The following is a 26488-nucleotide window of genomic DNA, read 5'->3' on the forward strand; positions in this document are numbered from 1 at the left end:
AATATTTTAATATTTGTAATGTTGACCAAATAATTAAATGAGGATTTAGCGCGTATTTTAACATCAAATTAATAATATTTTAAATTTATAATAATGTTAATTCAAACCCGTCAAGTTTTATAACCCGTCCCACCATATAACCATATTATATAATAAGATTTTAATTGATAAAGGAAAATAGCAATGAAGTGGAGATATTATAAGGATAATACTCGATTCAAGATATGAATTTAGGAATATGATGTTAAATGTAAAGATTGTATAAGTATAAACAAAAATTGATTTAGGAAAATAGAAATAAATTTAGAAGAGATACTTTAGGAATCAAATTGGTGTAACGATTTTATAGACATATTAATTGAGTATTCGATTTTGAATTGCCGTATTTTAGTTATTATTTTTTGCAATTTTGTAGGAATTAATTTTGTAAATAAGTATAGCTTAAAGGATATAAAATAAAATGTACTTTAAAAATGTTAATATAGATATTCTGGTTTCTTATGTATAAACCAAGACCATTGATGACAGTTACGCTTTGTGATTGATCTTGAATGATCCTAAATCCACCTTTCGCTTTTATTTCAGAATGACTGTCAGGTTCTTTTCATATCTCTTATATGTTATATATAATCCCTCCGTTTTACAAAGAGTATCATTTTAAAATAAACATTTTGTTTCAAAGAGAATGACACTTTGTATTTCCAAGACAAAATTGACCAGCAAAATATCAATTATAACTCCTATTATTTCAGTTTATTAATAGTAGAGAGAATTTAATTTAATGTATTACAAAAGGGCATAAGAAAAATTTATAATTTTTTCTTAATATGTGTCAAAAATGCTATAATGACACTATTTGTAAAACATAGGATTATAATAAAGTAAAATTATTTCAAGTTCATGCTCTAATAAACTGACAACTAATGTTCTATTCTACGACATTGTCATTTTTCCCAAATTTATATTCACTAAATTTAATTATACTTGTATCATTTTTCAATGCTCTTTTAATAATTATTTATTTTTCTAAATGTGGTATTATTTTAGACGACAAAAAAAAATGTGGTATTATTTATCAATATTTTATATAGTTACCATAAATTTATCATTTGTCAGAAAGTAATTAATATAATATTAATATTATAATTTTTGTGCCGGAAAATCAATCAATTCCAGAATAATATTATACATAAATAAAAAGAGAATACTATTTTTAGTTTTAAGTTACTAATTTTACACACAAAAAAATAAGATTAAGGAAATTATACGATTAATTATTAAATAGTAAAATATCATAATTAAAGAAATTAGACAGTCAATTATTAATCCTAATAAAAAATGATTGTTAATACTCACTTGTATATAAACTAATAAATTTTCTCATAATAAAATAGTTTCTTCAAATACATCTACATTGATTAAACTACGTTCTATTATCAAAACTTTCTTTTGTAATAAATTAACTTCTTATGAGGTTGTTCTATTTTTATGAGGATGTTTCATATAATAATCAACTAAAGCTACATATAAATTATATAAACTCTTTCATAAGTTCTCTTTTCTTTTTTTTGTCAAATCTTAAAATTATTAGGAAAAGTTTTTCAAAAAAAAGCTCATGTTTACGTTACTTAGAACATATGTTTACATATTATATATAAATTGTTCTTTTAGTCTCTTGAGATTATTAAATTTACCTTTAATTTCATTTGTTTTTACTTCTAATATTCAGGATAGCGTAATAAATTTGAGAAAAATAATAAACTTATATGAATTTTTGATTTATATATATACATGTTAGTATAGTTTTATATAAAATAAGTGAGACGAGTAGTAAAATTATTACCTATGAGATTACAAAATATGGAACAAATATATATAAGATAATGTTAGTTTTTCAAATATGTGATAATATTAGTTTTCATTTTTTTTTTAGAGTTTTGTTTTATTAATATTAATTTATTTTGTGGTTGATTGGTAACATATATAAAGCTGTACAAAAACACTATAGACTAGAATGGTAAGCTGTTACAAAATAATGCAAACTAGTTGTGATAAAGAACAGTACATGAAAGATGTAGATAAAAAATAAGAGTAAAATTTTTAATAATGCTTTTGTGATTGGTCTAAATTAAAAGATGTACTACTTGTATTGCTTTCTTTATCTTCACCAACCAAACTCTTTATTATTAAGTAAAATAAAAATTTAATATAAGGCACATATATTGTTTTGATATGAAAATTATTAATTTTATTCATTGAGATTGAGTGCATAGAATTTAAATATAGTTTTATTATGATATAGGGTTAAAATAAATGGGTGCGTGAACACAAAATCTCGTTTTTTTAATAAAATACCAAATAAATATAAAATCAACATTTGAAATATATGTCCATGTAAATACGCGGATCTAATATACTTTGTATAGATATCGTAAACTAAAAACCAAATTTATAAAATAGTTCAAATTGCAACATGTATCTTTATTTGATTTCATATGTATGTATAATTAGAAACCTGTTTCAGCAGATCACATTTTGAAATATAAACTTAATGATAAAACAAACGTAATGGTGTAGTTTTTTTTCTTATTAATGACGAAATTACGAAACGCAAAACTTTTGATTCCAGTGGAAGCCGTGGGCCTCTCCTAATAGGACTACAGGGCCACAAATCCAGACACATCAACCGATTTGATTGTCTTTTTAGGTCTAAAACAAATCGTCTCTTGTTTCCCAAGTATTCAACCTAATTTCAAGCACAATGTATCTCCCAGAGGAGTTGGTAGTGGAAATACTCGATAAGGCTTCAACAGCTTCTCTAGCACGATTACGATGTGTATCGAAAAGATGGAATGCTCTGATCAAAGATGTGAGACTACCGGTAATCATGTTGATTGATTTTAGGGTTTATCTAATGAGTGTCAATCTCAGCGAAATTCACAACAACAAGGTAATGGTAACAGATCAATTTAGCCTGAAAGATCCTCTTTCCAAGTCTTCAGAAGAAGTCAAAATATGGAACATCTTACACTGCGACGGCTTATTGCTATGCACCACCAAAGACCATAGACTGGTTGTTTGGAACCCGTATTCACGTGAAACCAGTTGGATTCAACCCAGAAGCTCCTAGAGGAAGTTAGATTACTTTGCTCTCGGTAAAACCTCAAGAAACAAGTACAAAATCTTGAGGATGCAACAATTTGGTGAAGTTATGCCATACTTACTTGAGTACGAAATCTATGACTTTACCTCTAGTTCGTGGAGGGTTGTTGGTAAGACAACAGACTGGTACATAGAAACGTGGAGGGGCCATCTCATGTCTGTGAATGGAAATACTTACTGGCTTGCTTATAGTAAAGACAAGGTGCATTTCTTACAAAGTTTTGATTTTACAACAGAGAGTTTCAGAAGTGTGTCTCTTCCAGGTGATCGTCATTCTTATCATATTTTCAGCGTATCAGTGACTAGAGAAGAGCAACAACGACTTTGTTTGCTTACTCAAGACATGGATGTACATGCGCAGATCCAAAATAGGGCACCTTATATAAATATATGGATTGCAAATAAGATTGAGAGTAACGGAGACGCGTCATGGATCAAGTTCTTATCAGTTACTTTAGCCAATATCCCAAAGCATTTTTGCGTTTGTAATGCTATGAATTTCTTGGTTGGCTCGCATAACAAAGTTTTAGTGTGTCGTGGTAAAAATGGGATCTCTAACACCTTCTTACACGTTTTGGGAGAAAATAAATCCATACAAGTGGATCATCACGATGCGAAATCTAAATGCCAACTTCTCGTCAATTATGTTCCAAGTTTGGTTCAAATTCTTTGAAGAAGGTATAAAAGTACCGGAGCAATTGATTCATAACGATCACACTAATTTACGCATTGCTAATTTATATTACTAGTTTTCAAACGATTTTTTTTGTTTCCCCTGCCGGTGGAATAATATTATTAGTTATATCCTTATATGTCTTATCAAACTATTCAAGTTTCTTTTGCGATTAGTGATAGATCTTGAATGATTCTAAAACTTATATTCTTTTCATTATTGTGTCCAAGATGATATTTTCAGTGTATATAATTGTGACTTGTCCTATATTCGCAGTTAATAGAAAAAGCCGTGTTTGGGATCAGTTTATCACGGATCTAGTGTTCACAAAAAGAAGATTTATATCTGAATGAATCCTCTAGGGGCTAGAAACTTGGACACCTTAGTTGCTGGCAACAACTTGTTGCATAGTGAGTGAGACATTTAGTTTATATAACACGATCCCATAAATAGTTACTGTTATCCCTACCTAAGTGCATTATGCATACGTATTAATATTTTTTTTTTGCAAGACCATGAATGGTTATTAGTTTTTAGATAGTTTATGTTTTTTAAATTTTAGTTTTTGAATTTTGGTTGATATTAGAAAAAACCACTTAAAAACTAGTTTTCCTAAATGTAAGGGAATCTATTTTTTAAAAATCTTGAATGGTAAAATATAGATTTTCAAAGAAGCAAAATCCAAAAACTACCTAAAAACTAGTAAACATTCAAGATATTAAATTATCTAATTGTTTGAAAATTTATTTGTTTTTAAGTCAATCTTCATGTTCGATTCCGCTTTGGCTCCAAATGATTTTATAAGCATTGCAAGCATATCAAGGTTAAGCACCCACTTGGAAAACTCATGGAACCTCTTTCGTTATCTGCTTTGTATTTCTCTAGTTTCAATTTGTATGTGTTATAAAGGAAGACTCGATGCCCCTTTCTTATTATATTATGTCACGTATATATACAAGTGTGGATGAATGCTTTGCAAGTAATATCATACACATATGGAAACAGAATATTATGTAATCCCTTGTCTATCACTCCCCCGCAATCGTAGTGTCATTGCGAATGATGCTGATACTGTTGCGAAATTCATTGAATAAAGGAGTTGGTAGTCCCTCAGTGAAGATGTCCGCATATTGGTGTGAAGAAGGAACGTGTAGAACCTTGACAGCGCCGAGGGCAACATTCACGCACAAAGTGTAGGTCGAACTCGACATGTTTCATGCGTTGATGTTGGATTGGGTTGGAAGAAAGATACAGGGGGCTGACGTTGTCACAGTATACCAAGGTGGCTTTTAACAAAGGACGGTGGAGCTCAAGGAGAATGTTACGAAGCCAAGTTGTCTCCGCGATGGCATTGGCGACGCCTCTATACTCGGCTTCAGCACTGGAACGGGAGACGGTGTGCTGACGCTTGGCAGACCATGAAATGAGGTTGTCACCGTGGAAGATGCAGTATCCTGAAGTGGAGCGTCGGGTCGTAGGACAGCCCGCCCAATCAGCGTCAGTGTAAACAACTAAACCAGTGGATGTGGTCGGATATAGCTGGAGTCCAAAGTCAAGCGTGCCTTTAACATACCGAAGAATACGTTTAAGTGCTTTAAAATGAATCTCACGTGGATCATGCATAAATAAGCAGACTTGTTGGACGGCAAAAGAGATGTCCGGGTGAGTGAAGGTTAAATATTGCAGGGCGCCGACGAGGCTCTGGTAGAGCGTTGGGTTTGCAACAGAGGGACCAACGGCGGCTTCGAGTTTGGTGTGAGTATCGGCCGGAGTTGTGCAAGGGTTGCAGTGTGTCATGTTAGCGCGATGAAGTATATCCGCCGCGTAGTTGCATTGATTGAGAAATAGGCCAAAGGTGTTCCTTTTGATGGAGATACCGAGAAAGTAGTGAAGCTCCTCGAGGTCGGTCATCTCAAATTCTTTGCTGAGGGAAGAAATGATCTGGTTGAGTAGTTATGTTGACGAAGCGGTGAGACCGATATCATCAACATAGAGAAGAAGATACGCTGTGCCAGTGTTGTGATGGTAAACGAAAAGAGAAGAGTCGAATTTGCTCTGGACAAAACCAATACGACGTGCATATTGAGCGAAGCGGTGATTCCAAGCTCTTGGAGCCTGTTTGAGGCCGTAGAGGGAACGCCGGAGTAAGGAGACGTGGTCAGGTTTTTCTGGATCACGGAAGCCCGGTGGTTGATGCATGTATACCTTTTCATCGAGGGTGCCGTTGAGGAAGGCATTTTTCACGTCGATTTGGTGGATCGGCCATTTACGAGAGAGAGATAGTTCAAGAACGAGGCGGATGGTGGCTGGCTTGACGACGGGACTGAAGGTCTCGTCACAATCGATACCCACTTCTTGTGATTTTCCATTTGCTACCAAGCGTGCTTTGTACCTAAAAAGATTGCCATATGCACCAAATTTATGGGTAAAAAGCCACATCGAACACACAATTTTAGTGTTCTCGGGCCGTGGTACAAGATCCCACGTCCTCTTTTTAATTTGAGCGTTATACTCTTCATGCATGGTTTGATTCCAGTTTGGATCCTCTAAGGCTTTAAGATGGGAGGAAGGAAGAGGAGAGAGGGTGGTAGTATGAAGAGATAGTGGTTGTCTAGGTTTAGAGATACCTTGTTTACTGCATGTCATCATAGGGTGAGATGGTGAAGGTGGAGGAACCACTTGTGGAGCCGGAGCCGGCAAGGGTACCGGTACCGGAGAGGGAGGCGGCTGCGGAACGGCCGAGGGTTTCGGTGTTTGGATGGGGTTTAGACGAAGAAGAGGCGAAGGTGACAAAGGCACGGGTGGTTCAGGAGTAACAGGTGGAGTATTTGGAACATTTTTGGAGAAAGGAAAGTTTGACTCGTCGAATATAACATGACGAGAGATAATTACCTTGCGAGTGGTAAGATCAAGGCAACGGTATCCTCTGTGCTTAGGTGGATATCTGAGGAATGCACAAGCTGTAGAACGAGAAGCAAGTTTATTAGGTGCTACGGAAGGAGATTTGGGTAACATAAGCAGCCAAAAACCCGCAGATGATCATAGGTGGGTGGTTTGTTAAAGAGCTTTTTGAAGGGAGGCGAATTGTTGACGGAGGAAGATGGTAGGATGTTGAATAGGTGAGTTGCCATCATAAGTGCCTCGACCCAATATGGAGGAGGCATTGATGCTTGAAACAGAAGGGAACGAACATAGTTGTTAAGTGTGCGGAGAGTGCATTTGGCTTTGCCGTTTTGTTGAGAAGTATGAGGACAAGAGAAGCGAGGGGCGATGCCATGAGTGGAGAGATGAGTGAGAAACGTTTGGTTTTGATATTCACCACCATTATCACATTGTAAAGCTTTAATGATGCGGCCAAATTGATTAGACACATAAGCCATGAATGTTAAAAAGGTTGAGAAAACGTCGGACTTTTTGCGCAAAGGAAAAACCCAAAGAAAATGAGTAAAATGATCGAGATAAAAAACATAGTATTTTATTCCTGTGATGCTGGGAACGGGTGAGGTCCAGACATCAGAATGAACAATTTCAAAAGGTTCAGAAACATGAGAAATAACAGAATCAAATAATAATCGAGTGTGTTTCCCCAACTGACAAGCATGACAAAGAGGCATGTCAGTTTTAGAACAATTTATTAAACGAGAAGAAATAAGAGAGTTAAGAGTTGTGTTTCCCAAGTGTCCGAGACGACGATGCCATAACAAAGTGTTGGGAACCGTTGAGAGCATGGCTTGTAGAGAGATAGAAGATGGAGTGGCTGATGGTGGTGAAGTGATGGAGTATAGAGGACCGGTGCTATTACATCGGAGAAGTCGGATCCGAGAACGAAGGTCCTTAATCCAAAAACCAAACGGGTCAAATTCCACAGAAACAAGGTTATCTATAGTGAATTGGCAAACCGAGACAAGGTTTTTGATAATAGAGGGACAAAGGTCGGTTTTTAGAAAAAAATGATAAATGACCAAAAGAAGTTGTGGGAATAGAGGATCCGTTACCGACGACAACCGATGGGGAGGAGCTCGAATTAAAAAGAGAATGTAAGGCACCTGGTTGTGACGTGAGGTGAGACATAGCACCGGTGTACATGTACCAATTGTCGTCCATTGGATCTTGCACCGTCATAGTTCCAAACGCCGCAGCAAGACTTGGCGGAAGTTGCATTGGTTGAACCGCTGCTGGTGGTGTGTACGGAAAAGATCCGAGAACGCCAGCAGCGGGATTGGAAGTGGTCATATACACCATGGGAGGTTGTTGGGGCCAGTTCCATTGTGGCCACTGTGGTGCGGATGCCGGTGTTTGGAACCATGGAGGTGGCATGCGCCAGTTGTTGCCCCAGTTCTATTGTTGGCGACCACGTCCTCTGCCGTTGTAACCACATCCGCGGCCACGTCCTCTACCACCATTGTAGTTACCGCCATGGGGGTTGTTGTGACGGAGATTTCTGTCGTTGTTGTTGTTGTTGTGGTTTCCACCAGGGGAAGTATACAACGCACTATGAGATGAAGACCAGATGGTGGTAGATGTTCCGGTTTTGATCTGTTTGGAGAGACGACGCTCCTCCTCAACCAGCATGGAGCGAGCAGTAGCAAACGATGGAAACGGTTGGCGATGTCGGATGATGTTGTTGATGTTGTCATATTTCTCGGTGAGGCCATTGAGCATGTGCATGACAACGACTTGTTCCGTGACAGGAGAATCAACGTTAATTAATGGATCGGAGAGTGTCTTTAGCTTTTGACAGTAGTCATGGACGGAGGGGTCGCCGATGATAAGGGACCGAATGGGGATGTGTGACTGGGGAGCGAAGGGGAGATGGTGCCGTAGATCCACATTTTGACGATGACGTCGCGTTCCTTCCAAGGAGTGTCGTCGTCGTTGGCTGGAGTGGATGTACCATCGAGATGACCGTAAACACCAAAGCTATAGCAATGAGTTTCGAAAAGCTCACGCCAAGCATCATAATTCATTTTTTGCATATCGAGTACAATGGGGATGTGTGACTTAATATGAGTCACGGTGAAAGCTTTGTGAGCCGGTTGAGCCATCGAAAAAATGAGAGAAGAACAGAGAGAGAGTAAAAACAGAGTTTGTGAAGAGAGAAGGGGAACGAGAGGAAGAGGAAGAAGAAGGAGGCGGCGACTGTTTTTTTTTTAGGACTCTGATACCATGTTACAAAGGAAGACTCAATGCCCCTTTCTCATTATATTATCTCACTTATATATACAAGTGTTGATGAATGTTGTGCAAGTAATATCATACACATATGGAAACAGAATATTATGTAATCCCTTGTCTATCACTCATAATCCCTTGTCTATCAGTATGAACTCACCTCTTTTGAGGTTTTAAGTTAACGAAAGATTTGTTTGTCCCAAAAAAAGTAACATTTAAGATCTTAAATTGTCTAAACTTCAACACCCATTTCTCTAACCTGATCTTAAACTAGTAAATTATCTAATAGTAAAGATCAGATGAAAAAAAAAATTATTCTTAAATAATTAGTTTTAGGAAGAAAAAATAAAACCTAAAAACAAAACAGAAAAGAGAAAACGTTTCATCTCTCTCAAAACCCTAATTTTCGCCACCACTTTCCTTTTTGCAACCTCCCTGAATCCCCCAAAAACCAATGAAGGAAGCGTTGCGTAAGGGTAACGGCACCGCTAATGATAACAAGAAAGCAATCTACACTGACAAGAAAGCGACAACGCTCAGCCGTCAGTCTTCCATGGAAGAGCACGGCTCTTTGGAGGAGAAGTTCCAGACCTTGAAGTTTCTTCACATCGTCCTTGTTGAACAGGTTACACAGAAGAGAATTTCAGATCGAGTCGCTAGTTCAGGCTAACAACAATGCATTTGAGACCGACTTGGCTAGTTGTGTGTCGAAGAAAACGGGTTTGCGTGGCGAGTTGGATCAGGTTAGAGAAATGAGTGTTGAAGTAGAGAGGTTGATGAGGGAGAAGAGTGATGGGGGAGGGCGATATTAGGGTTTTGAAAGGGGAAATAAATGAACTTACGGGTAAGGTTGAGATGGAGAAGGAACAGTTGAATAAGGTCTGTGATGAGAGGGACTTATTTAATTAATGATGGATTTGATCGGTTGAAGAAGAAAGAATCCAATTTGAAGATAGTGATTGCAAAGTTAAAATTTATATAACAAAATATAATTATATACTTTAAAAGGAGTTTAGTAACTTATTAAATAAACTGATTATTTAATAGTTTATATTACATAAATATTCTTTTAAATAAGTATCTTTTAAAACTTTGTACAAAAATTATAAAACAATTTCTCTCAATTATGGTTTTATAGCTTTCTTAGTTCCTTCAATAGTTTTTCCACTGTCCAACAAATGTAAAAAAAACTTATCTATTATTTATTATATTATTTAGATTCATTATGAAAATAAATATTATTCGAGATAATTAATCGAAAACTAAAAACGCTTTTTTCGAGATGATTGATGAAGTCATATATAAAAATCATATAGAAAATGATTCAATTATACCAGTATAAGAGAGACCAAAACCTAACTTATATATATTGACAATTCATGTTAATTTGGTTTTAATAAATTAATATAAATATATTATACATATATATGTTAATTCACAATGATATATGACTAGAATAATATTAATAAGTGAATAGAAATTGAAAATAGTTACATAATAATTTCATGTGAATTATTTATCTTAAAATGAATAAAAATAAAAGCAAAATAGAAAATACGTGACATCTTGATGTTCATAATATAGGAATAATATATAAGTAGAATTGAAAATAAAACTATACATCTTGATGTTCATAATATAGGAATAATATATATGTAGTATATATATTTATATTACATATATATATCCCAAAAAAAATTAAGAACAATTTAGATGATAGAAAAGTCAAATATTTCATCATATTTTAAACAAAAATATCATATATATATATATATATCATATCTTACATATATATATGATATATCATACACACATGTTGAACTTCTTATAAACATAATAGTATATGCTACACACATGTTGAACTCTTACGTAAAGTATTTAAGAATTACAAAAATGCAATAATTAAATATTAATATCTTCTACTATTTATTCTATTTTTAATTGTCATTAATCATTCATTAGAATGCTAAATAATTAAATACTATGGAGGTGAAACAAAATAACATAAACACAAATAAATAATTGCAATTAATTAAAATATGTGAAAAAAAAATCATAAATAAATTTATTGTGAATAAAGAACTGATTTTTTTGTTTGAATATAAAAATTTGAAATTCTTATAAATAGAAATATATATTTTTTTTCAACAAAAATGAATTATATTGATAATTGAAAATAATCCTTGTACAACTGACTAGATAGCCATGTAGGTGGTGAAAAACACCTGAGTAGAAATCATTAGTGTTACATCTAAACTTTGCTAGGCAATGAGCAACATTATTGCAAGTCCTAAGGGAAAATACAAACTGTAAATTCTGAAACGGAGAAGACCAATACATTATATCCCGTATGACACCTTGAATAGATATATCAATGAGTTGTTTATGGAGATTCTTTGTTAAAGTCTCATTGTCTCCTTCGAATATAACACATGTTATTCCTCTGATCCATGTTTGTTGGGTTGCTGCTAACAATGTTTTTGCCTCTGCTTCTAAAGGAGTCGAGGTGTATCCTAATTTTGAAGCTCCCCATCCTAATGGTACACCATTTTGATCTCGAAGTATCCAACCTCCTTTCGCCTGGTTTGTAATTTGGTCAAATGCGGCATCATAATTGCATTTTATGAAGAGAGGTAGAGGCTTTGTCCATGATGTCGATCGCTGTAAAGTATTAGTGTTTGTTCCCTTTTGAGATTCAATTAGGCAATGTTTCCATTCTCGGGCATCTGATTGTGCTCGAAGAAATACCCAGTTTGGATTATCTTGTTTTCCTTCAAAAATAAATGAATTCCTACTTTTCCATATGTGACAAAGTAACAATAATGCATGAACCGGAGGATTAGTAGAATTGATAGGATCATGTGAAAACTCAAATAGAGATTCAATGAAAGATTCAACAGTCAGGAAAATTGTATTAAAAAAAGAAGGAGGGAGGTTAGATAGTTGCCAAACTGATTCTGCAAACAGACAATGTAGTAGGATATGCTCAATAGTCTCATCTGCTTGAAAGCATCTTGGACAGATTGGATCAAGATTCATTTCCCGAGTGCCTAAAGGTGTGAGAGTTGGTAAAGATTTTGAAAGGATTCTCCAAAGAAAGTGTTTAATCTTTGGCAAAATTTTGATCTTCCATATTTTTCGTTTAAGCAGGACAGAGCCATGGGTTATAGGTGGTAGGTCATTTGGTTGGTTAGGATTGTGCATTGGTAACCAATAACCAGACCGAACCGTGTAGTCTCCAGATTTGGTATAGTGCCAAATAATTTTTTCAGGAAGAGGTAAGAGTGGTAAATATGTATTAATGATGTGTTCTTGATCTTCATTCTTGATAAGATCTCTGATCTTTGTTCTGTTCCAATGATGATAGGTTCCAGTTGTTATAATAAAATTGCCAATGTGTAGTTGGTCGTCTGTATTGTAACTTGAAACTGCCTGTGGTGGATGAGAGGCGATGACATTGTCTTGGTTTACTCGAATGCTCTGGCCGTCTCCAACAACATATCGATATCCTAGTTTTATGATTTTGAGGTCTTCAAGTATGGAAGCCCAGCCATAAGATTGGTTAGTTCTTTGTTTCGCGTCTAAGATACACTCATCTCTGTAATATCTACTTTTGTAAACTTTGGCAAAAAGGGAATAAGGATGTTATATCAGTCGCCATGCTTGCTTGGCCAGGAGAGTGTCATTGAAATTAGGTAGGTCTTTAAATCCCAGCCCACCTTCGCCTTTGGAGTGTTGTAATCGTTTCCAAGAAATCCATGGAATTCTTCTATCTTGGTTGCTTTTTTCTCACCAGAATTTTTGTAGTATACTTTCAATTTCAGAGATCACTCCTAATGGTAACTTAAAACAAGACATTGAATATACTGGCATTTCCATGGCCACAGATTTTATAAGAATCTCTTTACCAGCAGGTGATAAGTGTCGTCCACGCCATGACGATGTTCTGTTTTTGACTTTATCAATAATATAGCTAAACATTTCAGTCTTTTTTCTCCCAAATTGTTCTGGTAGACCAAGATACTTACCACCACCTCCATGATTAGGAATTTGCAAAATGTTCTTTAGTTTTTTCTGTAAATACCCTGGGACTCGCGAGCCAAAAGTGATTAGTGATTTATTGGTGTTGATATTTTGTCCTGAGTAGTATTCATATACTTCAAGGCCTCCTTTATAGCTCTGCGATTCCGAGCATTTGCTTGACAGAAATACAATGAGTCATCAGCAAATTGTAAGTGTGTAATAGATGGGACGCCATTTCCAATCCTGACTCCCCGAATATCACTATCTCTAACGCGTGTTTTGATCAAATGACTCATAACATCAGCACAAAGTATAAATAGATATGGTGATAGGGGGTCTCCCTGACGTATGCCTCTTTCCGGGATAACCATCCCATGAGGGGACCCGTTGATTAGAACAAAATAACTTACAGACCGAACAGACGCCATGATCCATTGGATCCATGTTTTAGAAAAACCAAACAATTGCATTGTTACCTCTATAAAGTCTCATTCGACTCGGTCATAGGCTTTAGTGACATCAGTTTTGATGGCCATATAACTTTGGGAGACTCTCTTTCGTGATTTTAGTGAATGCATGACTTCATGGGCAATCATAACATTATCCGTGAAAAGTCTTCTTGGTATGAAAGCAACTTGAGTGTCTAATACAATGTGATCAAGATGTTTTTTAATTCTATTGACTAGACATTTTGAAATGATTTTGTAAAGAACGTTACAAAGTGCAATAGGCCGATTCTCTGAAAGGCTTGTTGCTTCGGTGATCTTTGGTATGAGACATATATATGTGTGATTTATACCAGATTTTATATAAGAAGTCGCAAAAAAATCTTTGATCTCTTTGATTATATCATCATCGATGATGTTCCAATATTGTTTATAGAATCTAGCTGTAAGGCTATCAGGGCCAGGAGCTCTGTCATCACCAATATGAGAGACTGCTTCAAAGATTTCGTCATTTGTAAAGTCCTTAGTTCGTTCCTCATTAATCTCTTGGGTAACTGTAGGTGAAAAATCCCCAAAATCTATCAGTGAAATTGGTATTCTACTAGATGTATAAACAGTAGAGAAGTAGCTTTGAGCATGATCCCCCACATCTTTATCACCACTATAAAGGTTTCCGTCTGCATCTTTGATAAAAGATATGAGATTCTTTGCATATCTATTTTTTGTGCTGGCATGAAAAAAAACTGTATTTCGATCCCCGAAATGAAGCCATCAGTTTCTGCTTTTTGTATGCCAGTAGTGTTCCTCATCTCTGTAGGCCTTACTTAATTCATCTTGGAGTCGAGGTATGTGGCGTCGCACAGCTCTGCAAGTACTTTCCATGGCTCTGTTTAATTCCTTCTGGTAGAAATCTATTCGCTTTGCAGAGTTAATGTTGGCATTGTGTTTTTTTTTGGCCATCATACTTTGGCATGTATGTATTTGATCATTAATGGAGTAATAGCTGTTTTGTTTACAAATGTTCCAGCCTCTTTCGACCGTTTGAGAGAAATTTTCAATCTCTGTGAGGTGTTTATCAAAGCGGAAGGGTTTGGTTAATGATTGTTGTATAGGATTTATGTTTGTTAGGAGAGGTTTATGGTCTTAACCATTGAATTCAAGAAACTCAGCTTCTGCATATGGGAAGAGTGAAGCCCATTCTGAGTTTATCATGACTCTATCTAAACAACATTTTATAGTATAATCTCGTCGCTCTCCAACCCAAGAAAACTTGTCTCCTTTGGATTTTAAATCAGCTAGATCACAGGTAGTAATCATGCGGTTGAAACGTCTAAATGTCCATGCTTCTCTTGGAGGTCCACCAACCTTCTCTAAGTTACTAGTGATCTCATTAAAGTCTCCTGCAAGCATCCAAGGACCAACACGACTATTTCCTAAATGTTCAAGGTAATCCCAAAAGTGATGTCTTAAACTTGGATTTGGGTTGCCATAAACACCAGAAAAATAGAAATCAGTTTTATTAAAGTTGATGTAGGTATTAATGATGCGCTCATCTTGATACAGAGTGGATAAGGTTGCTACTGCATGATGCCTCAGACTCTGCCTTGGTACGCTTCTTGATCTGACTCAGGACCGTCAGATTATCATTGGCTTCCCATCTTTGGTAGTAGAGTCCGATATCTGCATTCTTGCGCTTCTTACCAAGAGTAGAATCCAGGGCATTGGAGAAGGTAGTAGGAAGCTGATCCTCTGTGACTTGGAACTTACCTTTGTTGAACTTCATCAAAAGGTATCGGAGGCGTTCTGCCGTCAGTTCAGAGTCTCCAAATATGCTTGGAGATGTGGATATATAAATATATGACAGGAACTTCAAGCTAATCAAACTGTAGTTTTAAATATACATTATGTTCTCTCCTAAAACGAGATATGTATTCAGCTATTTCTCTATAAATATTTATAAATTCTATATATTAAAATATATTTTAGCTTATTATAATTAGAGTGAAATTACAAAACAAATTAATAATTATATTACGTGCAATATTTGTATTAAAGTGAAGAAATAAAACAGAAAATTATTATTGAAAATTATGGTTAAAGTAGAAGAAAAATTGAACATCTTACAATATATTACTTTGATTCAAGTTGTTTTTTTTACGGATGTTAACTCTTTAGGTGACAAGTGTCAAGTTCTAGAAGAAAGTTTTAGAATAAACTCTCTATTAAAATATACTTTAGTTTATTATAATTAGAACGAAATTACAAAATAAATTAATAATCATATTATGTAAACTATTTCTATTGAAAAGAAGAAATAAAACAGAAAATTATTATTGGAAATTATGATTAAAAAATAGAAAAAAATTGAACATCCTATAATATATTACTTTGATTTAAGTTGTTTTTTTTTTACAGATAATAACTTTTTAGGTGACATATGTCAAGTTGTACAATAAAATTTTAGAATGAACTCTTCTTTATTATATAAGATATATTTAAACCAAATCTGAATGCTTACTTCTCGTCAATTATGTTCCAAGTTTGGTTCAAAATCAACCAGGTTTTTTGAAGAAGGTAAAAAAGTACCGGAGCAAGTGATTTATAAACGGTCACACTAATTTATGCATTGGTAATTTAAAGTACTTGTCTTCAAACGAATTCCAGTTTTTCCCCCTGAGAGGCCAAAGGAATAATGTTAGTTATCTCTCTTATCAAACTATTCAAGTTTCTTTTGTGAGGACACCTTAATTGTTGGCAACAACTTGTTGCATAGTGAGTGAGACATTTATAGTTTACAAGACAATTCCATAAATAGTTTAGTACCTTATCACTACCTTAGTTCATATATATTAATTTCTTGTTAATAGCAAAGAGATCAGATGAACAAATTTAATTTATCCTTAAATTATTAGTTTTAGGAAGAACAAATTTAAACGTAAACCTATATTATTTTACACAAATGTGGAAAAGAAAAATTAAAAACACTTCTTTGTCTCTGTCAATTTTAATCCCTCTCCTCTATATATATATTTAAACCTATTATGACAAAACAACTGGATACTTTTTACAACAACTTGCACAGACAAAAAGCCTGAGATCCCACTTTAAGAAAACTAATGAGATGAGTTATGTTCATCGTCGGATGACGAAGAGGAATAAGAAGACGACGAAGATGATGATTGCCTTCGTCCAACGAGTCCAGGAAGAGGCTGTGGCAGCATTGGATTCACTGGGACAGGAAACTTATGAGCAGAACTAACCATTGTTCTTTCATTTATCATCCCAACTTCTTTGCATACTCTGTCTACGACACCAAGGAAGTCTCTAACCACCAAGAATATTCTAAACGGGTGTGCTTCTTCTTTAGCCGAGTTCCCGTGGAAGTACTCTGTGATTTCTTTCACTAGAGATAACGCTACACTCTCTTGAGCTTGTACTCTTATGATCTCTTCCTCAGCCTTTTTCAGAAACGTGTTCATCGATTCCGAAAACCTCTGACTGTTGCTTTCTTCTGTTGTGATCGTTGATTTGACTTGGATAGCCTCGTTGATCTTGGCGATGCCTTGAGAAAGCTTGGAGACGTAGCTGCTTAGTACTTCTGAGTCCATTGCAGCAGCTTTCTTGACGTTACTAAGCTCTGAACCGAGGCTTGATACAACTTGGAGGCCGAGTTTCCTACATTTAATGTCATCTGTTTGGGTATTGTTACCTGAGAGACGTGTGCCTTCTGCTCGGATTATCTCTTGTACAACGAAATGTAAGAGAGTTGTTTTCCCGTCAGCGCCTTTGACATCGACTAGCTTGAGAAGTGTGTCAAGCTTGAAGGCATGTGCATCACCTCGGTTTGTCCCAACGTTCATACGGTTTCCTGTTTTTAGAACCGCTTCTAGTAGCTTTAAGAACATCCTACTGTTCCTCAGTTCCTCACAAGCAGCCTACCCAAAACATTAGGAATGGAGTCATGATCCGATACAAACAAAGGTCAAAAAAAGAGAGAACATAGCTTGCTATAATATAGTAATACCTCAAGAGTCTCAAAAGATTTCTTCAGGTATTCAACCTCAGACTCAAAGTTAGCTACATAGAGCATCGCATCAACTCTTTTAAAGGCGAAAGGGATGTCTAGCATTGCCTTAAGAAACTTCTCAGCATGTCCAAGCTTAACAGGCGAATCATCTTTATACTCTTTCAATTTTCGCTCTTCTTCTTTTGTCGGTGCCATCTTTAGTAAGCTTTCAAGAAGTTCAGTCCCAAGTGTATCAGCATTGCCTGAAAAAATATCACAAAGAACATGAATATAACACCAAGAATCTCCCAACCACAAATGAAGTGAAGCTTTCAGCTGTCTACCAATCATTCATGACTTCAAATTCTCAGTTCAAAATGATTCTTCCTCGCTAAACGAACGCAGAAGAACTCATGTTTTGGAGAAAAAGATTGTGAAACTATGTAATGTGACAGCATTAGTTTACCTTCAAGAAGAGCCTCACAAACTTCTTCTATAGTGACATTAAGTGCACGAAGCAAGATGGCAATATTCTGAGCTTTCTTAGGATCCAAGACTCTGTTCTCTTGGTTTGGGTTCGGGACAACAGATCGTGGAGTAGTCTGACTCTGATTTGGTTTGTTGTCTAACGTCTTAGCCACAAACAACGTTTCAATCATCTCCTCATCTAATCTACAAACCACATCAATAACTTCAATAACAAAGATTACTCACAAAAACCATAACTGTATCAAATAAGAGTATTGACACACTAACTCACTTAAAAGAGCTTGATCGAAGATGATCCCAAACCATCTCACGATCCGAACTTGCTCTAACTTTATCCCAATGTAACGCTTTCAACTTCGGTTTAGGAGTCTCCTCTGCCGGTTCACTCACACTAACCGTCTCTGCAACCTCTACAGGAGAAGTCACTGGATGGTTTTCGGATTGGATCACAAAAGGATGTGAAGGCGGCGTGAGAGAAGGCGGTTTTGATATCGTCTCCACCTTAGTAGCCACTTGATTCCGTCGTCCCCATAACGGCATTGGTGGAGGAGGTGGCGGAGGAGGCGGCACACGTGAACCTCCCATTGCAGCCAACATCGCCGGAGACTGTAAAATCTGAGGTGAAATGTTCGAAATCCGCGGTGATACATCTAAGCTATGACTAAAGTCTCTCTCAGGAGATGACGATAGAGACTGCGAGTTCCGAGAAGACAACTTAGGTGACTTATGAGAAGCTTTCTCCGGTGAAGAACAAGTGGAGGAAGAAGAAGAAGAACGCAATGCGTTTAACTCTTTGAGAAAACCTTGTCCTACTCCTCCAGGAGAAGACGAAGATAGTAACTGAGACTGCAAACCTTGCCGGAGATTACTCATAAACGCCGGTAACACCTCCGGCGATTTCTTAAAACATCTATACGGTGATGTTGAAGCAGAGGAATGCGAAGGAGATCTCAAGTAAGCTTCTGGTGTATCGTTTGGTCGTCGTTCCGGTGATGTTGAAGCAGATGATAACGGAGAGGTTTCGAGATTCTCTTTTTTGTTGTTGTGATTCTCCGGTGAGGCTGTGAGTGACGTAACCGTCGGTGATCTAGAGATTTGATTCAATCCTCCTCCTTCGTCGGAGTTTTTTAATCCCGACGATAACGAAGCTAACGAGAGTGACGGAGACCTAACGAATCTGTAATCCGCCGGAGAAGTTTTTGACGGTTCTGGTGGTGGTGCAGCGGCGGTGGTGATTACTACAGGTTTTGATTCGGATCTTTTAGGACTCATTGAAGGAGAGATACTGATGAACGTTGATCTCCCCGGTGAGCCTGAGCTTGAAGATGAGCAAGAGATAGTGTCATTGTTAACAGATCTAGGGTTTTGATGATGACCCGGAGCTCCGACCCGGTTTAAAGTCTCTCTCCCGCTTTGTGAGCCACGTGGAGAGTAGAACTCTTCTTCTTCCTCTTCTCCGATTGAACCAACATCTGGATTTAGCCGGAAGCTTCGTTTCATCAATGGAGGAAGTGGTTGAAGATCTGGTGATTCGAGTTTTCTTGAACTCGATCCGTTGTTGCTTCGGTTGCTTAGAGATTGTTCATCGATGCTTCTTTGATTCACCATTGTTCCTAAGTAGAGAAACTCAGAGCTGTTGTTGTTGTTACTGGTGGTCCTCTGTTTACTTCTAGCCTCTGCATTGCGTCGTGTTGGAGCCGCTCCGGTGGATGGAGGAGGAGGAGGGTAGACTCTGCGGCTACTGTCGGTGGTGTATGTTTTGCTGTCATCGGAGAAGTTGAGATCTTGGTTACTTGTTCTTCTTCTACGCCAGTAGAGTAAAGCGATGAGTATCGCCACTAAAGCGGCGGAGGAGACTGCGGAGATGGCGACAATGAGGAGTTTTTTGGAATTTTGTGGGGATTTGGTGGCGTGAGGGACGATAAGAGATGAGATGTTAGCTGGGAAAGAAGCGAAGGAGGATGGTGAAGGAGGTGGTGGAGATGAAGTGTTTAATGGGAAGAAAGGAGAAGCGTTTGGGTCTGATGGTGGTGGAGTTGTTGAAGAGAATGGTAGTTTAGGAAGCGGTGGTGGTGATGGTGGTGACGGCGGTGGTGAATCTATAGGGAAGAATGGTTCGTGGAGTACACGACGGTCGGCGTGGATAAGATCTAAAGATGAGAAGTAGAACAAGAACAAGAAGAAGAGCATTGTGTTTGTGTCTTCTTCTTCTTGTTCAAGATCTGAGGAGGAAAAAAAGAAGAGGAGAGTGATGAATCCAGCTAAGATTGTGTTGTGGTAATGGTTTCGATTTCGATCGATCTTTTTGTTTACTCTCTTCTTTTGATTATTATTTATTGTTTAATTGTGTTTTTGTGACATCTCAAGTTTAGTGATGGTGAGAGGATGAGTGAGTAGAGAAGAGAGAACTAGAAAGCCAAAAGAGCTGATGAGAGGAGAGTGGTTAATTATTCGTGTTACGTAGTGGGGACTAAATTCAGACAAGAACATATGGGATTATGACACGTAGGAAAAGACGTGGACTTTGTAATAGTCTGTCCGCGTTTAACTTGAAGTGTGTACACACTGTGCATGTTGCAATTGCATTGCACCGTACTACGCAGAATATTAAAATGCGAGTGGATTTGTTTTTTCTTTATTTATTTAATTTAATTCGGTTTAAAAGCTTTTTGAAAAGTGAGACCAGAAAAAAATAAATATTATTACGGCGGTGTGGCGACGACTGTATTAAAGAAAGAAGTATGGAAAAGAAAATATTAAAATATATATGGTTGAGAATAAGGAAGTGGGTGTATAGTGCGAGAACTAGTTTATTACTATAGTTTACCGACACTGTCGAAGAAAGTGAAATGGTGTGTTTTCACCGAACGCTTGTATTGTATACAAAAAAGCGTAAACTTAGATTTCATTTTCAGGTCTAACTGGTGTAGATTTTTTTTTTTTTTTTTTGGGAAAAGTCTAACTGGTATAGATTAAAAGGAGGAATTAGGATAAATAATATAATGAGATTATGAGAATATGAGAGAAATAAATGTAAGAAGAAAATTAGACAAATTAATGGAGAAAACTGTCTTTTATGTTTTAAGTGGAAAAGTGTTCATCAATTTGAGCCAAACATGTAAAAAACAGTACTATTTTTTTTTTTAATCTTCTAATTCGATTAGAGGATTTGACATAAATGGTTTATTATGGATTTGCTATAAAATTTAAATGATTTGGTATCGATTTTGTGTCGTAAACCAATAAAATCAATTTATGTCTACACATAGTAGAGTCCTATAAGTTTGCTATAATTATGTTTCACCTTTATAATGTTCATAATTATCGGAATTAGTACCTTGTATTAAGGTACCAAATTCGATACTAATCTCAAACCAATATTGTGAGAACTAAGACAATTCCAACTCATCCCCATTTTTATCTCCAAACTTCATTTTGAAGAAAAATCTTCTCCAACTCCACTCCATTTCCATCTCCAAAATGGAGATCTCTATATTTGTTTTTTTGGAGACTTTTAATTCATTTCTTCATTTTAGAGTTGAGTTTTTTTATTTGCAAATGAGTCCCTTAAATTTATATAGATTTATATTTTATATCTAAATACAGTTAAATATTATTATTTTTTACTTAAACTTATAAATAATAATTTTAAAATTCAACAATTAACATATATAAAATAGAAAATAGACAATACAAACAAAAGTACAAAATAACATTACTACCAATAAAATTTAAAACACATAATATGACTTAAACTGAATATTAAAAACAACTTAATACAACAAATACTAATAATTGATGAATGTTGTGTAATGTAATGTTGTTCAATAATAAATTTTAAATATAAATAACATGCTAAAATTTTTCTTTTTTGCTAAAAATAAAATAATTGGATCAAATTTGTAATTTTAATAAATAAAAGATCATTATATAAATTAATAATAAGATATAAGAAAAATATTCTCTTTTGGAGTCAAATATGGAGAAATAGGTTGGAGTAAAACCATCTCCAAAATGGAGTTACTCCAAAATGGAGTCAAAAATGAAGAAATGGGTTGGAGATGTCCTAAGGATATTATTCACATTTCCGGTGTGTTTTCTGAGCGGGAGTGCTTACCACCGTTCTAGTTCCGAGATGAGGTAAAGATTAGATTGCTATTACGAAGTGAAAAATGTGTGATATTGCTTTTTGGAAGTTTTTTTCGTCCCCGTTACAATCTCCCACTACTAGTATTTATAGCGTGTCAAGTCGAATGGTGAGCCAGGACCCACCATTCGACTTGACACGCTATAAGAGAGAGAAGTGAGCCAGAACTTTTCAGTTCCTCAGGTAATCATTGCTTCCATTCGACCCGGCGTATAAAGGTAGTCTCCCCTTTTCTCTTGTTATTTCCATAATCGATTCTTCGCTATTTATTTTTCTTTGCTCTCGTTTTTCTGTTCAGCGTCGTTCGCCGGAAAGTTCATCATCTCTTTTACGCCGATTCCCCTTTTCTTCTGTTCTAAAGTCATGTCTCCCCCAAAATCCTCTTCGAGTAAAGTTGCGAAACCGCTTATCCCCAGTGCCTTTGGTCCCCATCCGCCGTATGTTCTTTCCAAAGGTGACATGGCGGAGGTTTCAGGATCTTGCGGAATCCCCTCGGAGATCGAGATACGGTTCCCGGAAGCGCACAAATCCCCGGAGAACCCTCCTCTTGGGTACTGCTGTGCATTCGAGAAATTCTTCTCCGCGTGCGGATTGTCTTTCCCGCTTCCCGAACTCATCGTGTGGATGATGTTTGAACTGGGGTTCGCTCTCCCTCAGATGTGTCCGAACTTTGTTTGGACGGTAATTTGTCTTCAAACTTTGGCTGAGGAGTACAACTATTCACTGTCCTTGGCTGACTTCCTCCACGTCTACACCGTGAAAACGGGACGAACCAAGGGTACCCTCTATGTGAGTCCGCTCTCCGGATATAAGGTTTTCGACGACCTTCCAGAGAAAGATGAGAAATGGCGGAAGTCGTTCTTCTTTTTCCCTGTTAATGAGTTCACCTTCGGGCACCTCGCGAGCTCGTTCGTGTCAAAGTGATATTCGAAAATTGGTAGCATGGTGCACTTCGCTTGGAATTAGCTAGTCTTTTTGGTTTTGTTTCTTACCTTTGTTATTTTTGTTTCAGCTCACTTTGAACGCGGCCAGCTTTCTCCCACCTTTGCAGAGTTCTTTTCCCGGTTCTGCAGTCAAGGCCAAATCCCCTGGGACTCCTTCTCGTGCGAACGGATCAGAGAATCCAGAGTTAGGCTCAGAAGACATTCCCTTCTTCGCTCTTCCCCTCCCCGAGTCTTTTACCGTTCTTCGATGGGCTATCGGAAAGAAAGAGTACTCAAGAAAGAACTCGAGAATGCTGAAATGGAAGCGAAGAGAAAAATGTTTGCTGCTCTCGCCGAGGGCAAAGCTCGCATCTCCGCTAGGAGCGTTGATTTGTCAGCCCCTGATGTGAGTGAGACTTCTGTCCCCCCCCCCCCTTGGAGCCTTCCGAACCCCCGTGATTGTCATTGTGGACTCGAGTGAAGAACCTCGAGAAGGAGAGGGTCCTCCGGCTCCTAACAGTAATCGGGCTGACGGGAGCTCGCCGAGAGCTGAGCAGTCGAAGAAGAAGAAGGAACATGAATCGTCTTCTACTTTGCGAGAGAAAACTCGGGCTCAAACCAGTTCCTCCGAGGACAAGCGAGGCAAATCCAGCTCGAAAGATGGAGCGCCCCTGCCCGAAAGAACAGTGTCATTCACCTCGCGGTAAGTAGGATCTCAGGGGTAGTGGGTGTACATTTGACTTTTAATTGGAATAACTTGTTTATTTTGCGCAGCTCTTCCTGCTTCTCCAGCGGACTTGATGAGAAGCTACACCCATCCTGGAGTTTGTGTCCCGGCTTTCGCTGATATCTATGAGACTAACCGAGGGAACTTCTTCCGGTTCGCGGATAAAGTTGGGGAGGTCGGTAACTAATTTTAAATATGTCGTATATACCTAATTATTATTCCTTTTGACTAACAAAATGATCTTTGCAGATGATGATCGAGTTCAATAACTCGATGGCATCTTATGAAGAACAGTTGTTCGCTTCTCCGTCGGTCTCCGAAGTGACTAAACTTCAACAGAAGGTGGTCGATCTCAAAGCCCAAGTAGCAGAGTTCACTCCGCTGGAGTCTATCAATGCCAAGACCGTGGAGAAGGTCGAGCAGATCTGAGCTCGAATGAAGAAGGTTGAGGTCGAAGTGCAGGACCTAGGGTTTGCCAACGAGGACCTTCGGGGAAACTAAAGAAGGCGGGCGAGCTTTATTATGAGGCTGCGGAGAGCGAGAAAGCTGCCAAGAACAGGCTGCACGAGGTCGAGCTCCGCAATCAACTTCTGGAGGGCGGAAACAGTTGCGAGATAGAGAGAGTGCAGAGGGAGGAAAGGCAATCATTGAGGCGCACTCTCCGTCCTCTGATCGAAGAGGTGAAGGTGCACTTCGAAGAAAAGAAGAGGTTGGCTCCAGCTCAGATCCAAGCTGCCGAGATTAGGGCCAACCGGATGATTATCGAGGAGAGAAATTCAGGACATCGAGGCTGAGCTCGGGATCTTACGGACTGATGAGGAGAAAGCTGATGTTGAGGTCGCGATGATAACTATCCGTGACTTTGACCTTTCCGCATTTTCTGACCTCTTGGTGGACACGCCCGAGCTGTTATGCAACGAGGCCCCCATGAGTATCACCATTGATGAATCCGGGACTAACTTCGGACAAATGTCAAACCAGGAACTGGACACCATCCAAAGTAACACTACTGCGGAGGTGAGAATCACCGAGATGGATCTGGCTCCTCCTGAGGTAGACAAAGTTGCTACGTCTGACCATGCCCCTGCTTCTGATCCTCAATAGACTTAGTCCGGGGTTTTTTTGGCACGGGTTGCCCCCCTTTTGTTGTTTTTTTTTTTTGCTTTTGCTAGACCTAGTTCGGGGCTTTTGATCGTGGTGACCGCCCCGGACAAAAGATGTTTTCTTTTGCCTTAATCCAGTTAATTCCTTTTTTCCTTCACCTTTACAGAGTTGAAATCCTTTATTACTAAAAAGACTTCCAACTTATACAAATTTGGCGAAGACGGATTTGTTTTGAAAACGGACTTTGAAATTAGACTGAGCCCACGAGGTCGGACTTTGATTTAACGGGGTAAGACTGCAAGTTCTCGAAGCGAGTCCTAGATAGTGCGAAGTAAGACTTTTGACTCGAATAAATCTACGAAGTTACTTTGGTTTTAATGGATTTCAAGATATTGAAAATGTTACGAAGTAAGACTTCAGTTTTCTTTTTTTACGAGGTGAGACCTTGGTTTTTTTCATTTTTATACTATACGAAGTGAAACCTCGATTTTTTTTTTTTGATAAATATTACGAAGTGAGACTTTGGTTTTTGGTAAGTATTACAAAATGAGACTTTGGTTTTTTTGATAAATTTTACGAAGTGAGACTTTGGTTTTTGAGTTGTACGAAGTAAGACTTCGGTTTCACAACATGGGAAATGGGTTCGAGTGGTGACTGACCCTTTGTGATAACAAGTTTGGCGAAATTTAATTTTATTGAATGCGGATAGCTGGACCCGAAGTGGGCTGCCTACGTACCGTTTTCGGGATCAAGCCAATCATAGTCTGATACAAAATTACTCGAACTACTTATAAAAACGTTTGAGATGCATGGAATTCCAAGATCTCGGGACTGGTTTCCCGTCTAAATCTTCTAGCTGGTAAACACCATTTCGCACTTCGCAGGTAATTTTGTATGGCCCTTCCCAGTTGATCCCTAGTTTCCTTGCGTTATTCTCTTCGGTGTTCTCGTGGACCTTCCGAATTAATAGATCACCAACAGCTAAAGGCCGACCCCGGACCTTAGAATTATAGTAGCGAGCCACGGCACTCTGATAATTCTGCATCCAAACCGAAACTCGATCCCGACGCTCGTTTATGACGTCTAGAGTATCCTGCAGAAATTACTCATTCTCCATGGCCCGAAGTGGATTCAATATGGTGCAGACTCCGGGTACTTCTATGTCGGCTGGAACTACAACATCGACTCCATAAACCAAGGAAAAAGGAGTCTCATTGGTAGCTCGACGAGGCGTGGTTCGGATTTCCCAGAGTATGCCTTGTAATTCGTCTGGCCAACATCCTTTGCGAGAATCCAACCGTTTCTTCAAGTTGGCCAATATGACCTTATTCATTGCTTCGGCTTCTCCATTCCCTTGAGGATAACGAGGAGTTGACTTGCTAAGTCGTATTTTCCACTTCGTGCAAAACCTTCGAAATGTGAGGAGATGAATTGCGGACCATTGTCTGTGACGATCTCGTACAGAACGCCGTATCGGTAGATTATGCTCTTTAACACAAACTGCTCTACTTGCTCACTTGTCACAGCTGCATAGGTTACTGCTTCCACCCATTTGGAGAAATAATCAGTAAGGACCAGCACGTACTGAACTCCTCCCGGTCCGTGATGTAAGGGAC

General features: G+C 37.6%; 2 protein-coding genes and 1 pseudogene across 2 annotated transcripts; 1 reads left to right on the plus strand and 2 right to left on the minus strand.

The window, feature by feature from the left end:
- The first annotated feature begins 2729 nt into the window (after positions 1 to 2729).
- Positions 2730 to 3835, plus strand: LOC109130844 (putative F-box protein At4g10190 pseudogene; annotated as a pseudogene).
- Positions 3836 to 16404: 12569 nt separating this feature from the next.
- On the minus strand, positions 16405 to 20549 carry LOC104766459 (formin-like protein 1). Its single transcript, XM_010490350.3, has 4 exons — positions 18243 to 20549; positions 17949 to 18154; positions 17501 to 17745; positions 16405 to 17411 (listed from the first exon to the last, which is right to left on the minus strand). Exons 1-4 carry the CDS (start codon positions 20159 to 20161, stop codon positions 16590 to 16592), a joined length of 3192 nt encoding a protein of 1063 aa, XP_010488652.2. The 5' UTR covers positions 20162 to 20549; the 3' UTR covers positions 16405 to 16589.
- Positions 20550 to 25656: 5107 nt separating this feature from the next.
- Positions 25657 to 26205, minus strand: LOC147920583 (uncharacterized). Its single transcript, XM_087501146.1, has 2 exons — positions 26029 to 26205; positions 25657 to 25965 (listed from the first exon to the last, which is right to left on the minus strand). The coding sequence occupies exons 1-2, from the start codon at positions 26203 to 26205 to the stop codon at positions 25657 to 25659; spliced, it is 486 nt and encodes a 161-aa protein (XP_087357272.1).
- Positions 26206 to 26488: the final 283 nt, after the last annotated feature.

Source organism: Camelina sativa, chromosome 19 (genome assembly GCF_030686135.1).
Source record: "Camelina sativa cultivar CO46 ecotype springtype chromosome 19, ASM3068613v1".
Lineage (NCBI taxonomy): Eukaryota > Viridiplantae > Streptophyta > Magnoliopsida > Brassicales > Brassicaceae > Camelina > Camelina sativa.